The sequence below is a fragment of the Phaenicophaeus curvirostris genome, chromosome 8 (genome assembly GCF_032191515.1).
Source record: "Phaenicophaeus curvirostris isolate KB17595 chromosome 8, BPBGC_Pcur_1.0, whole genome shotgun sequence".
Classification (NCBI taxonomy): Eukaryota; Metazoa; Chordata; class Aves; order Cuculiformes; family Cuculidae; genus Phaenicophaeus; species Phaenicophaeus curvirostris.
The window spans coordinates 39,443,233-39,457,855 of record NC_091399.1 but is presented as its reverse complement, the minus strand read 5'-3'; the positions used below and the strand labels follow the sequence as shown (position 1 = coordinate 39,457,855).

The 14,623-nt window shown below is 37.1% G+C and overlaps 1 protein-coding gene across 1 annotated transcript in view; it reads right to left on the bottom strand.

The window, feature by feature from the left end:
- Positions 1-14,324, bottom strand: part of LOC138723109 (serine/threonine-protein kinase TNNI3K) — a 79,255-nt gene extending 64,931 nt beyond the window's left edge. The window contains exons 1-5 of the mRNA XM_069861996.1: positions 14,220-14,324; positions 13,486-13,594; positions 7,152-7,237; positions 5,395-5,492; positions 1,220-1,330 (exon numbers count right to left, since the gene is read on the bottom strand). Coding sequence (XP_069718097.1) covers positions 1,220-1,330; positions 5,395-5,492; positions 7,152-7,237; positions 13,486-13,594; positions 14,220-14,259 — 444 coding nt within the window. The 5' untranslated portion in view covers positions 14,260-14,324. The remainder of the gene's footprint in view (positions 1-1,219; positions 1,331-5,394; positions 5,493-7,151; positions 7,238-13,485; positions 13,595-14,219) is intronic.
- Positions 14,325-14,623: the final 299 nt, after the last annotated feature.

Below are 14,623 nucleotides of genomic sequence, written 5' to 3'. Positions count from 1 at the left end.
TAACTCGGGAGTTCGTAAGTCTCTCTTGCCATGTACATACACAGAAGTTGTCCTTTTCTGTTGAAAACTGCACATAGGCTTTGTTCTACTCATCCAGTCACACTCTATATTTGAAGTGAATTTATAAGTCTAAAATTCACAATTAAATTCACAGCTTAAAGGCAAGTATTAATATAATCTATTTTGCCTCCTTTGTACTTTTTTCCCCATTTCTTCCTGATTATCTCGCTTTAAAGAATTCTGATGTTTCTGTCTCCATAAATTAGTCCAGCACTCTGTAAAAGTTAAGACTTTTACTCAAGCAGAGGACAAAATCTTTGCTTGCTTAATGGACCCAAAGGAGATAAGAAGCAAAGCACCTGAATTCATGAGTGCGTTTACAGTCATAAACCCTTCATTACCAAGGTAATTTTGCACACCCAGTACTTTAAGAGATTAAAAAAAATAAATAAATTACACTGAGTGAGCTGTTGCCAGGGTGACAGAAATGAGATGAAGTGTGAAATGACAGAACCGAGGTGATAAATGCTAGGAAAACAGATTCATGACTGACAACAGGTCTAGAAAGGGAAGGGCCTGATTAGGGGCATTTAGGGAACCTCATTCCTCTCTTCCTTCCTCTGCTCCCCATAGTGATAAGCCTCCAACCCATAGAAGACTTACCAATATGGATGTTTGAGATTTACATTAGACTTACCCTGACAAGTTTTCTCTGCACTAATCTGAAGTATAGAAGAGCTCTAAACTGAGAACCTCTGTGCCTTTCTGAAGTGAAAACCACAGAGCTGTGAAGCAGAGCCTGTGACAGCTAGAAGAGGGAATAAAACTCTCTTACTGTGTGTTCTTCGCACTCGCAAAAACAGCATTTGGAAGCCTTACTCCATGACCAGGTTCAGAAATCCTGACATACACGAGTGAGCACGTTTCATCACATAACTATCAGTTAACACTTCTGATATGTAGAAAACAATAACATTTTTTTTTTGCCAAGACTTAAAAGACATTTATATAAAGGTAAGAGAGTGACAAACGGATCTATGTCCTTTGTGCATGTTTCTTCAATGTCAAAACACTCATTTGTACACAAAACTAAATAAAATTTAGGTGTACTAAACCAGTTGTGAGTTTTGTTTTGAAATGCATGAACCTAAAATTAAATGACCTGCTGATATTAGCACTCACTTATTATAATTTCCTGTACAGAAAAAGGGAAACAGACCTTATGATGACCAGCAATTGTGGCAATGTGAAGGGCTGTCAAAGCTCCATACCCAACTTGCTGAATGTCAGCTCCACCATGCAGCAGTGCGGTTAGCAGTTCTGTGTTGTCCTGAAAGGCATGAGTTTAAAACATGTTATTTCTGGGACATAGTGCTAACATTACAGGAAAGCAGCCAAAGAGATGCCCATGTCTAGGTCCTCTCAGCTACTACACTGCTGCATTTCAAGAAAAATGACTGACCATGACCCCAGGAGAATCATAGAATAACCAGGTTGGAAGAGACCCACCGGATCATCGAGTCCAACCATTCCTGTCAAACACTAAACCATGCCCCTTCACACCTCGTCCACCCGTGCCTTAAACACCTCCAGGGAAGGTGACTCAACCACCTCCCTGGGCAGCCTGTTCCAGTGACCAATGACCCTTTCTGTGAAAAATTTTTTCCTATGTCCAGCCTAAACCTCCCCTGGCAGAGCTTGAGGCCATTCCCTCTTGTCCTGTCCCCTGTCACTTGGGAGAAGAGGCCAGCACCCTCCTCTCTACAACCTCCTTTCAGGTAGTTGTAGAGAGCAATGAGGTCGCCCCTCAGCCTCCTCTTCTCCAGGCTAAACAACCCCAGCTCTCTCAGCCGTTCCTCATGAGGCCTGTTCTCCAGCCCCCTCACCAGCTTTGTTGCTCTTCTCTGGACTTGCTCCAGAGCCTCAACATCCTTCTTGTGGTGAGGGGCCCAGAATTGAACACAGGATTCGAGGAGCGGTCTCACCAGTGCCAAGTACAGAGGCAGAATAACCTCCCTGGACCTGCTGGTCACGCCATTTCTGCTACAGCCAATATGCCTTTGGCCTTCTTGGCCACCTGGGTACACTGCTGGCTCATATTCAGTCGGGAGAACAAGAGTGCAAGGAAAAGAGTAGGGAGAAGATTTGTCCTGGGCATTGGAAGTCTGTCTTTTTCTATTCAGAAATCCTTAAAACCAGTCTCTGTTCTGATTTTATGACATCTGTAAAGATCTCTCAGTCTTCAAGCCATTATTAAGTGCTCACACAAAGTGTTTAAATGTCAAAACATAATAGAACCAAAGAGAGAAGAGCGCCTGAGGAGTTCCCAGGATGAATATATAGCATGTATGCCAAATTCTGAACTGTGAGCTTATTTTTCATGTTGTTTCAATTCTTTCCTGTTAAGCGCACAATTTTTGCTACAATTTCTTTCAGGTAGAACAACAGTAATAGGCACTATCAAATGATAATAATAAAAATACAGTTGAGAAACACGTTAAGAGTCATAATGTCCAGGAAATATAACCATTAATACATTTTCCTTTAGAAACAGTGATATTAAAAACAGAGAAAGGAATTGCTTTGTTTGGGGGCAGTGGTAGAGCTCTCAGGAGAAACCAGGCCATCTTTCTCAAACATCATGTGTTCCAGCAGCAACAACTAGAGATATCATAATTTTCACATCTTGGGGTTTTGCCTTCCATCATCTATCCCTGAGATGAGCCTTCTCCAATAAATTTTCCTTGTTTCCTGAGAAGAAACGCTCATAACACAGGGGCAAAAGAGATGCTATAAGGTCCAGACTTCCTCATTGTTCTTTACCTCTTCAGAGCAGACACCAAAAAGAAGGACAAAAATAACTTGATACCAGAGAAGTAGCAGTTAAAATATGTCTGTGAAAGCATAATGTTTGTTCATACTGAAATGATTTTCCTATTTTCAGGCAATATTAGGATTTTTTTCTTTGATAATAATGGACAGTAAAAATTTATATCACTTCTCCTATCAAAGAGATTTTGACCCTGAAGCACAGTACTTGGTTGTATAATGAATTGTATATTATGCAGCCTGGGAAGACAGGCTGTTTGAATTATCTTGAAGTGTTCTGTTCTAATTAGCAGCTCAGTCCATTTCACTGTAACAAAATGCCACAGAATATTTAGATTATAGATAAGAAGTAGTCAAGGAGTTTCACAAGAAGTTGTCCTGTTTTGATATACATCACTTTATTGCTTCTGAGGTACCTCTAGGCTCCTTTATAACTTATTTGGAAAAGAACTATAATATAACAAAAGCTCTCATTGCGTAACACATGGGAAATCTTAAAGTCCTAAAGTATCACTTATGGGAGAAATATTATATTACATTTTAATTTACATCCCAGAAGTCACACCAGTCTGATGAGCTTTGTGCAGCCTGGCAAAGATTTTGGATGTTGTATCACATGACTTCAGTGATTAAATAAATTGCTGATATAGTGTTTTGCCTAAGTGGATGCTAGAGATTTATAAACTTTACAGTGCAGGGAAAACAGGCAAAGCAAGATTTGATAGCAAAATGAAGCCTATTCTCATGTAATGAAAACATTCTAGAAATCTGTTATAAAAGTCCTATTAAGTAAAGTATTTTTTTCTCAACTAAATTATTCACTGGAAACCATTCACTGAGATTGACATTAAAAAAGGCAGAGAAATTCTTCTACGCCATTGGCGAAATTATGCAACATTGCACATGATGAAGAGTTTATGATTGCAGTTTACCATCACTTCAACTCATGATGTATAGGATCCAATTATTGCCATCTTTTGATAGCTCTGCATATCTAGTTGGTACCAGTAGCTTTAAAATCAAACTAACATAGGAATTAGAAGATATAATACAAGATAACAGAAGTGCTCATATTATAGTAACTAGAAGAGGTAGTTTATGGTGCAATGTAAAGAGTTAAGTCATGGATTTATAGAGCAGGAGGCATCCATAGCATCATAACTTTAGGTATCTGGCTCCATGATTGAATCTTCAGCCTAAGCAATAGCTACCTCTTTACAGATTTCTGGGGCAAGTTCAGATTTCCAGTGTTTGGATTCATGAAGTCCAGCATTTGGAGCAGAAAACTCACTTAGCTTGTGCATAGCAAACATTGGAAATGGCGGGAGAGGGACAACTTCCTTCCCATCTTCAGACAAAGTTAAAAAAGCTTGCATCTCTCCTTTCTTTCCACTCCTACTCCCCTCTACAATAGCTAAAACATTGCTGCATGAAGGGTTTGGTGTCTTTCTTGCCCAAATAATACTCATGACTGCATGCCATGTGTCCCAGGCAATACTGCCATTGCTCAACCTATGTTAGGCTTTCCCTTCCCTCTTCCCATTCTAATGACCCTCTTGTTCCTTCCCAGGGGAAAGCTGGTTGCATGCTCACTCCAGGACAGCCATAACCTGCTGACTGGAAATGCCAGTTTGACTTCTCTCCAATGCAGACTTTGATCTTCTCTCTGTGCAAATATTCTAATTATCAGATTATTACCTAATAGAAGTCAAGCTGCGTCCTTTTCCACAGGTGAGCTTTTGGAGGAGAATGACTGTGACTGATGATTCCTGATGCATTTGGAATGGGATATTTGCATTAAAGACCATCTACCATATCTGTGTCCTCTTGCAACAGACTGAGGAACACCACTGATGGATCAAGAGTGACACACAAGTGCCAACCTACTTAACCTTCCATCAGCTTTGAATATACAGCAAATCATAATGCTGTCTGCCATGAGAGCTTTTCAGAAGAGGCTGTTATGGCCTTGTGGCACCCATGGGACATAAAAGGATTAAACATCACAGTCTAGAATAGAAAATCCTAAATTTGATCTGAGGTCCTTCTAAAAAGCTAAGTGGTTTTGGAGCTATTCTATACATGGATGAAATTTGTAAGATGCTCCAACTCAAGATAAGAATCATAATAGTTCTTTAGGACAATGCTGTCTTTGTCCACTTTATTCCTTCCTACTGCTATTGTTGAGTCATAAAAGATAATACAATAGTGAAGAAAACTAATACTGAAGCTGAATGTGGAACCTCAGGAGGCTCAACAAAAAGGAAGCAAAAAAAGAGACTAATTGTAAAATAAAGCCCTTTGAGATTGTTTATGTTAATAGCTGTAATAATAAAAAGAACACACCTCTACCTTGAGTTTCATTGCATGATTTAATCAATACTTCCATCCTCGTGGATGACATTGCAGAAGGCATGTGCTAATTTCCTTACATCCCCACGCACTGTAAATGCGAAATTTACATTTTCACCAGAAACAGCAACTAGAGCGTTCAACTAGACAGCTCAAACAAACAAGCTGCGCAGTTCTGATTTCTTTCCATCAATTATTTTAAAAATAATTTACCTTATAAGCTGCCAAGTGCAGAGCTGTAAATCCATTTCTTGTTAATCTGGATGGGCGCAGTCCTTTCAGCATAAGAGTTCTAATATGTGATTTGTTACCTTTAGGAAAAGAGAAAGTTAGAAAACAGTGATATTTGAAGAAAAGAATATGCAGATGATGTAAAAAACTTCTGTGAGAGTCTGAAAGCAAAGTGAAATAGGTAGCTCATTTGCTGATCCGAGGCAAGTCATAAAATACACCTTGCAAAGCCTCAAAGTGGAATTAGGCATCATCTCCTTACCCACTGGGACAGTCGCAGATCTGGCCATGTACTGGCTCACTGTTAGTTCACATTTTAATAAGAATTTGTTAAAGACAGTTGAACATCTAGAGAACCAAACTCCTCCTTTAAGGTCCAGACCTTGCTGAAAAGAACTCCAGTAACTAGCAAACGCCTCCAGAATCTTGGCTTTCTCAGACGCTTAACTCTTTTGTCCATTCAAAACAGAAGCACTGCACTCCTTCTTTATAGAACATTATTACAGGGGCAGTCGTTTTGAGGGGTGCTAGTGAATGTCAGCATGGGCAAGCAGCTTTACTCCTACCTTTCTGATGCACAGAAATGATCTCAAAAAACATATCTATTTTCCTAATACTTAGATAGTAATCAAGGACATTGTTGGACCTAAGAGCTTCTGTCTCTCCTTCAAGTGTTCACATATCATACCTAATTAATTAACATTGTATATTTTCTTAAACTTCTTCTCTACCACCCCACCAATTGCTTTAATGTTACCAGGTGTCAACGCCATCTTTGGATATGATCTTGCACTCTCTGAAATTAAGAGTGAAGTTCTACTCAGCTTTCAGTGCAGGATCATCTCCTCCTTCATGATAGCATCTAAGATGGAGAAAATAGTTTATGTGTGTTATTATTAAGTACTTTGCAGAGCTGAAGCCGTAGGGTAAAATTCTTTGCCTCTCTCAGCCAATTTCTGTGGAAAATTATATAACAAGTGAATCATGGAATCATAGAATCATGGAATTGTTAGGGTTGGAAGTGACCTCTAGTGACATCTAGTTACAACCCCCCCCAGGGACATCCCACTAGATCAAAGTATGCACATGAATCAATGACTCACTATGTGGATAACAGAGCAGCAATGTGGATCAGAACAGATAATTCCACAATTACTGCGTTTTTATGCACATCCCAGGAGACATCTTGCAGTCTTTTCTTGTGTACTCTGATTTGCTATCTGCAAAAATCCTATCAGATGATATTTTTCACTGAAGCATTTAAGTTATTATTTTTTTAATCACCATAAAATAAAATACTGGTGTTACCATTATACTGGAAAAATAGACGTTGAACAGATGGCAAAGTATTGCTAAAATCTCCTCCCTATCCTGAAGTCTATACCCTATACACAATACAGAAATGTAAAGCAGTACTATGTGATGAATATGGATTGATTAACTAGTGCATACAGAAAGTACTTTTGAATCAGTTAAACAACTATTGTACAACATAGTACACTATCACTCAAAATGTTTTGTGGACTGAAGAATAAGCTATAATGGCGTTTGGCATAACTTGACTCAACCCCTCAGCACTAGAGTTTAGAGTAATGCTTAGAGATGCTTATCAGCTGTCAACAATGACAACACAGCATAGAATTAACTAAAGATACAATCTTCCTGAGAGTTACTAGACAGAACAAATCAGTAGCCATGTAAATAAAATGTTTTAAGAACATTACATTTCAAATACATACCCCCACATATGCAACATAAATGAAGAAGAGACAGCCCATTTTCTGTGCGGTAATTTAAATTGACTTTGCAGAAGGCTTCATCAGAGCTGAAAAAGAGATTTTACAGATTATTACTGTTTTCATCCTTTAGCACAGTTTCTTTCATTTGGAAAAAATTTAAAAGAGAACTCTTAATATATATTTATTTTTTTCTGAGACACAGGGCCAAATTTATACCCGTTCATACTCACTTAATCTAGAAATAGTTTACTGATAGTAAGTGAGTAGTCCGGGTTTTTCATTTTTTGTACAATCCTGCTATTCAGTCACAGAATCTACATTCTAAGTTCAGCTAATTTAGAGAAAAAAAAGAGGAAAGGCTCATTAGGAACATAAATAATCCATACAAAATCAGTTTTTTCTATTTGTGCAATAATAAATAAGAAATATTTTAAAAACCTATGTGTTTATTCTGAAGTGATGAACACAACACACAGAGAATTAGAGGCAAACAAGGTAAGTGAAAACAATAACCAGAAAAAGCCTTTCCTAAACTATGTTTATGTTCTCCAAATGAGATCGTAGCAACACTACACAATCAATATGTGGAAAAATTTATATGGAAAGACTATGGAAGTGCACCCATGAAAGGGAAGTAACCAAAGCCCAGATAGAAATTTGGTGGTGATTAAAGGGAAAATGTTTCTAAAGCATTTTGCAGGAATGAACTAGTCTTTCCAAAAGTGACATTTCTGGGTGTGATCTGCAGTTTCAGTAGCACATAAAGTCCAAAGATCTGTGAGTGTTACTTTGAGGCATCAGGAAGAGCAGGCACCTGCATTGCTCAGCAGACTGGTGTAATCTTATAGTGCTGTTTTTCTAATTTAATTTGTTGCACTGGCATGAGATATATTAAAACAGAATTTTAAAATCATTCGTAGAGCATCAGTTCAACTTTTCATTAACTAGTACTCAAGTATTTCTGGTTTTGATATATATATAAAAAAAAATATTACTGTTTGTACTCATATCCTACTAAGGAAAAGCATGTTTGCCCTTAAAATTCTCGGACAACTACATGTCACTCACATATTGTAACACTGGCAAAATGAAGCTTCATATAACATATAATAAATATATAACATATAACACATAACACATAACACAACACAACATATAACATACAACATATAACATATAACATATAACATATAACATATAACATATAATATATATTTAATATATAATTTTCTTCCACATTTTTGGTATTACATTTTTATATAGCTTAATGATTTCATAGTGTTTAGGCCACACAAGGATGAAATTAAATGGATAATTACAAGAAAGTAATTATTATTTGTACATTTGTAATACAATAACTATTAAATGGGATGCATACCAAGTCTGACTCATTAAAGATGTTCAGCATTTGTATTTGATGCTCTGTTCTTTTTTATTTAAAAAAAAAAGTACATAAAAATAGAGTATTTCATAAAAGAATGGTAGAAACACTGGCAAGGGAACGGATGGTAACCTAAAGATGATTCTACTTTCACAAAGAAACATGAATGACATCTTCGTGTAATATTGTGGACAATGTGACTAGACACTCTCCCTTCACGGAGTGAATGCTCCCTACATTATTAGAGAGCAGTAACCTCTCCATGGCTGGAGCTACACCCACCTCCATCTGGAAGTCCTACCTAAATTTGCATTACAGTTTATTTGAAAAGTTCCTGAATGCCTGAAGTGTCACCTCTATTTTTTAAACAGGGAAGAAAGCCTCCAAAAAGGGTGAAGGAGAATGTTCACTCTGTTGTTACTTTGATTGTTAAACAATTGGTGTACTTGAATATTTTAGCTTTTGTTGTCAAGACTCACAGTTTCTTTTAGTGCAGATTGATTCGTTACTGCTCAGTTAAACACCCTTAGTAATTACATTTGTGGAAAACTAAATACATATAGTAATTAATATTTTTGTGGAGAGTGTAAATTTTGATCTTTCATTAGGTGTTTGGGTTTTAATCTGTTCAGTATCAGTGTGCCAACGATCAAGGTTTAGCAGAACACTAAGATTTTTGTGTCTATAAATCCATCCTGAGTGAGTAGCACTATTAAACATATGTAATGTAGTTACAAATAAAAATAAGGATTTAATACTTCTCTCTCCTTTTAAAACATAAACCTATCCAAATCTCCTCTTAGCAACATGACCCCTGTCAAGCAAAGTGACACTCAGGCCTTATCTTTCAATAAATATTTCAATAATTTACTCTTCAAAAGAATTTAAAGGGCAGATGAAACCAGATTTGTCTTGGGTTTTGTTACCTTAGTTAAGTCTATACTAAAAGTAATTCTGCTTGTTCAATATGTGTCATCATTCTAAACCATGAATAAACCTTATGTTTTCAAATTATTTTTCATGAAATATGGTAAAATTCATTTGGAAATTATAAACTACTGCATTTTTCTGGGGTTTGTTTTGGAAGAAATAATTTTAACTTTCAGATGTGAAATGTTTAGTGAAGCAGTTTGAGAGGTATTAAATTATGAAGTGACACATTATAGAAGCTGTAGCCTGGACTCTCCAGGACAGTGTATGCTGAGACATCCAGTGCCATAACAACTGCAATCACCTAGGGACTGGGCAAAAGGAGGAGCACCTGTACTGCTCCTCCAGGAATTGCTGTTCACAGAAGAAAATGGTGGTATGAATTGCAAATGTGTAAAGTATTTGGGGAGGGACTCTTTACAAAGGCTTGTAGTGATAGGACTAGGGGCAATGGGTAGGAACTGGGGAGGGGCAGATTTGGACTAGACATAAGGAGAAATTTCCTCACTCTGAGAGTGGTGAGGCACCAGCACAGGTTGCCCAGGGAAGCTGTGGCTGCCCCATCCCTGGAGGTGTTCAAGGCCAGGTTGGATGCGCCTTGGTCTGGTGGGAGGTGTCCCTGCCCATGGCAGGGGGTTGGAACTGGATGACCCTTATGGTCCCTTCCAACTCAAACTATTCCATGATTCTATGAAAGTATTGTATTTATGTAAGTAAATAATTCAGTGGCTCTAATAAAAATGAAATTAAATAGTAATTAAATATTACATATATAAAAATTAAATATTTTCCTTGTGAGAAAATTTGACTTTTTTTTTCCTCATAAAAACTAGCTTTTGGGAAAACACTTCTTTTTCTGATGAAAACTCCTGACTGCCTGTTATCAGTACTGAATGTTTTATAATCATAGAATCATAGAATCACCAGATTGGAAGAGACCCACCAGATCATTGAGTCCAACCATTCCCATCAATCTCTGAACCATGCCCCTCAGTACCTCATCCACCCACACCTTAAACGCCTCCAGGGAAGGCGAGTGAACCACCTCCCTGGGCAGACCGTTCCATTGCCTAATGACCCTTTCAGTGAAGAATTTTTTTCCTTATGTCGAGTCTGAACCTCCCCTGGCAGAGCTTGAGGCCCTTCCCTCTTGTCCTGTCCCCTGTCACTTGGGAGAAGAGGCCAGCTCCCTCCTCTCTACAACCTCCTTTCAGGTAGTTGTAGAGAGCAATGAGGTCTCCCCTCAGCCTCCTCTTCTCTAGGGTAAACAACCCCAGCTCTCTCAGTGTCTGGTTTCAAACAGATGTGGGCCTGATAAAGACAGAGCACAGGATTTATTTATAAATGCAAAAATTGGATTTATTTTGTGAAACCTGTGTGCCTCAGTGGCATTAATTCTTACATAAGTCTAGATTTACATATGCATTCCTTAGAAGACGGGTATCATGTGTTAAGGAAGCTCATTTTTTAATGTCTGAAATGTTAACTGCTTCCGCATGGAACATTTTTGTCACATGTATTCACATTTACCTTTGTCTGGTGACAGCCCTTCATCTGCCACTGCCATTTTACCATTTGGAAAATATTTTGCTCAGTAAAAATAAAATCTCATTCTTCAAATATGTTTTCTCTTTGTGCAATTGTTCTCTGACTTACTGTGATTAATGACAGTGATAGTGATTACTATGATTAATGATAGCTCATCTGTTTTTCAGGTTTTCCTTCAGGGTCAATTGAGGGGAAAATAAATTCCAGGTTATGGGGAACAAATCCTTTTAGATGTCTTTTCTTTGCTGTAGCACGTTAGGTATGCAGGAAAGTACACACTGTACACATTGGTGCACTGCAGTAACTGCAGTTGATTGTTTTGCTTGAAGGATGAATTCAGTAAGTCTCAAAATCACAGCATATTATCGTGCTGTAAAGTCATGTCTCCTGCTTCAATTTCTGTCTTCCAGAATACATTGAAAGTTCATATTCCTAGCACTTAATGTGTGTTTAGGAACCCACGGATTACCATTATTACCATTTAGTGATTGATAGGAATGGTTGGACTGGATGATCTGGTGGGTCTTTTCTAACCTGTTGATTCTATGATTATAGCTATATACTTCAATTTTCATCTTCTCCCAGTTTGAAAAGTAATAATTAAAAGTTTCAGTTTGTTTTGTTAATGATATTTACTTTTAATATTATTTGAATTCTTACAAAATGGCGAAATTTAGATGTTTTTGCAGGAAAATATTGCAAGGGAATGTTTATATATTAAAAGCTGTGATTAAAAGGCCTACATTGAAAATGAAAACTAGCTCACATGACAATGCTCAGGGCCTAGTTTTATATAGTTGTCCTCTTAATTTCTTTCTGAAGACATAATTGCTTCTTTTAGGGAAATGAAATTCTGACTTTTTATTTTTAGGGTGGTCTTTTTAGGAAACCATTGCACTAGTAGTTCTGAGATACAGCAACAGAATGGGGACAACTTTTATCCAAGGAGTGACAGGTACTGCACTATGGATACATTTACTTTTCACTATTGCAGCTACTCTTTTTTTTTTTTCCCAAGGCATTGGACAATTTACCCTTTGACCCGCACATGGGTTCCCCAACAATGGGGTGTTGGCAATTCTTTCCTCTGCTAGGCTGTGCCACTTTTCTCGTATTTATGTTCCAAATCCTTCACAGCAGGGATTTTAACAGCTACTTATGTAATTTCCATCAGACAAATTACCTTCCTTACCTTAGCTTCCAACAACCATCCAGTTCCTTAGTTCTTAGTTTTGATATAAATTGATTTGTTTTAACAGTTGGAAAAAAACTATTAATTCCTCTGCTACTTCAGAGATAAGAAGTCTTCCAAAAATAACGACTGCTTCTGTAGAAACATTTTTCGCATAGTCAAGACTGATTTTTCACACAGGCCATCCTTGGATTTTAAACATGTACAAAACCTGACTGACTTCGTTATCCGTGGGCGAAGGCAGCTTTTGAAAAGAACCTCACTGGCTGATTCCTCAAGCCTGAGTAAAAAAAAAAAACAGTTTGGCTGACATCTTCTCAGGCTTGCATGAGGCAGCAAGATAGACTGATAAGCTGAACTGCCAAAGGTCTGACAATCTTGAAGTTGTATTTTTCCTTACTATTGTGCCTAATGCAGGAATTAAGCACTTTCGCCACATACTCTGTTGTCTCGCTCGTCTAAAATGGTCCTCTCCCGCTCTAATTTGTTAGGATAGTTAGTTTTAATATTAAATAGACTTAAAATGAGGCAAGTACTAAAGGACTTTACTGGATCACAGGCAAAGTGGTCAGGATATTGCAGTGAAAGCCCAGTGTCGTCTTTCACTTAACAGGCTCAAACAGTGATAATTATGCTGGCTGAAAGTGAGCATGATGAATTATTTATACAACCAGTTTGGCTTTTTGAGCTCATGAGTTCTTTCTGATTGGAATCCCCTATTTTATTCAAGTGGTTTTGATGTCTGAAATTATCTACCTGATCGTTTTCTTTATGCGCAGGCGATGAGGTGGGTGTTTTCTTTATTTGAGCTTTTCAGATAATGAACCTGTAAGTATGTTACTCAGTTGGGTGAACTTGGTTGTTACCATGTGCTGTCCTGAGAGAGTGATTATGATATGAATTCGAAATCCACTTTCAGAAGACAAACTGCTTTTGTGTTTCTTTAAAATTTGTTCCTTTGGTAATATTCCTGTTTGAAGAAACGCATTAGCAAAACTTAAAAGTACACAAAAAAAATAGACATCCCATTAAAGTTGATTAATTTACAAAAGCACATAGGTGTTTGTTGTAAAATATTTGCATTATTAATTAACAGCCACTAAGTTTGCTACTAGGCTGTGAGACTCTGGCCTAGAACAGCAATGACATATTCCCAAAAATAGACATTAAAGAACATGCATTCCAGCCATGACAAACTCCTTCCATAAGAGAACACCTGAAACTGTTTAACAGCAAATAGTCATTTGAAAGAAATTAATAAATATATTTCCAGAATATTTTACCTAAAAACATGCTTCAGTTCTGTCAGCTCCTTTTCTTTGATTTGCAGGTCATCTTCTAAACGTTCTATGATTATAGCATATGATTCACTAACTTTCTTCTTCCATTCATCTACCAACAAAAAAACCCAATTTGTAAAACACTTCAAAACATATGAAACCCAGGAGCTCAAATCAAAGCGTCTCAGCAACCAAAGCATTTGATTTTTAAAAATGCAGCTGTAATGTTTAATATATTTTTTTATTAAAGTATGAATGTTTAAAATATTTCAGCTATTAAACCAGTTTTGCTGCAACCAAGAAACACATATGTGCTGACTTATGGACAGCTTGCACAAACGAACCCTTATCAGAAATATTTTTAACTTCAATAAGAAAAAAACTTAAATCTTAGGTTGCATTTGTTAGCTCTTCTTTCTTAAATATCAGCATAGACACACAGCATACAAAGACTGGAAGTTTAAAGTTTTTTTCTAATGAAGTACAAGTTACATCAGTATAATAATCTGGGTTAATATGATCTTACATGATTGTACAAAGAAATTTAGTTAACGAGCCTTTCATTTTCTTTTACAGAATGTAGATGCGATTTGGGTTAAGCCGTTCTTCTTGTAAACCAAGAACAATACAATACCTTATCCTGAACTCAAATAGCAATGAGTTATTTCCTGAAACTTCATTTGGATCTTGTAGACGGATATATGGTATATCACATTTAAAAAAGCAATATTAATTACCAGTGCAAGTTTGGGTTGGTCTAGATTTATAATTTCCCATTTGTCCAATGTATCTTCTTTGTTTCAGCAAGTTCTTGCAGTAATATGATTCCTTGTTCAAGAGCAGTGACAGACCTACCGAAAAATACTTGTGATAGTCTCTGGCTAAAAATAAACCCTGTGCCACATGGAATGTCATGCAACAATGACACGGAGCAAAACAGTCTGTGCTGTCAACTATAAAAAAATAATAAAGGTACCTACTCAGCTTGCTTAAAAATCTACTGTCTATTTCAATAGAAACATGTGCTTTCATCTGTGGAATACCTAAAATTGGCAGGAAGCGGGTCATTTGGCAGCTTGCTACCAACTCGGTACAGAAAAGAATTTAAGAAGCTGAATTCCCAGCATACTTTCAGGATCCC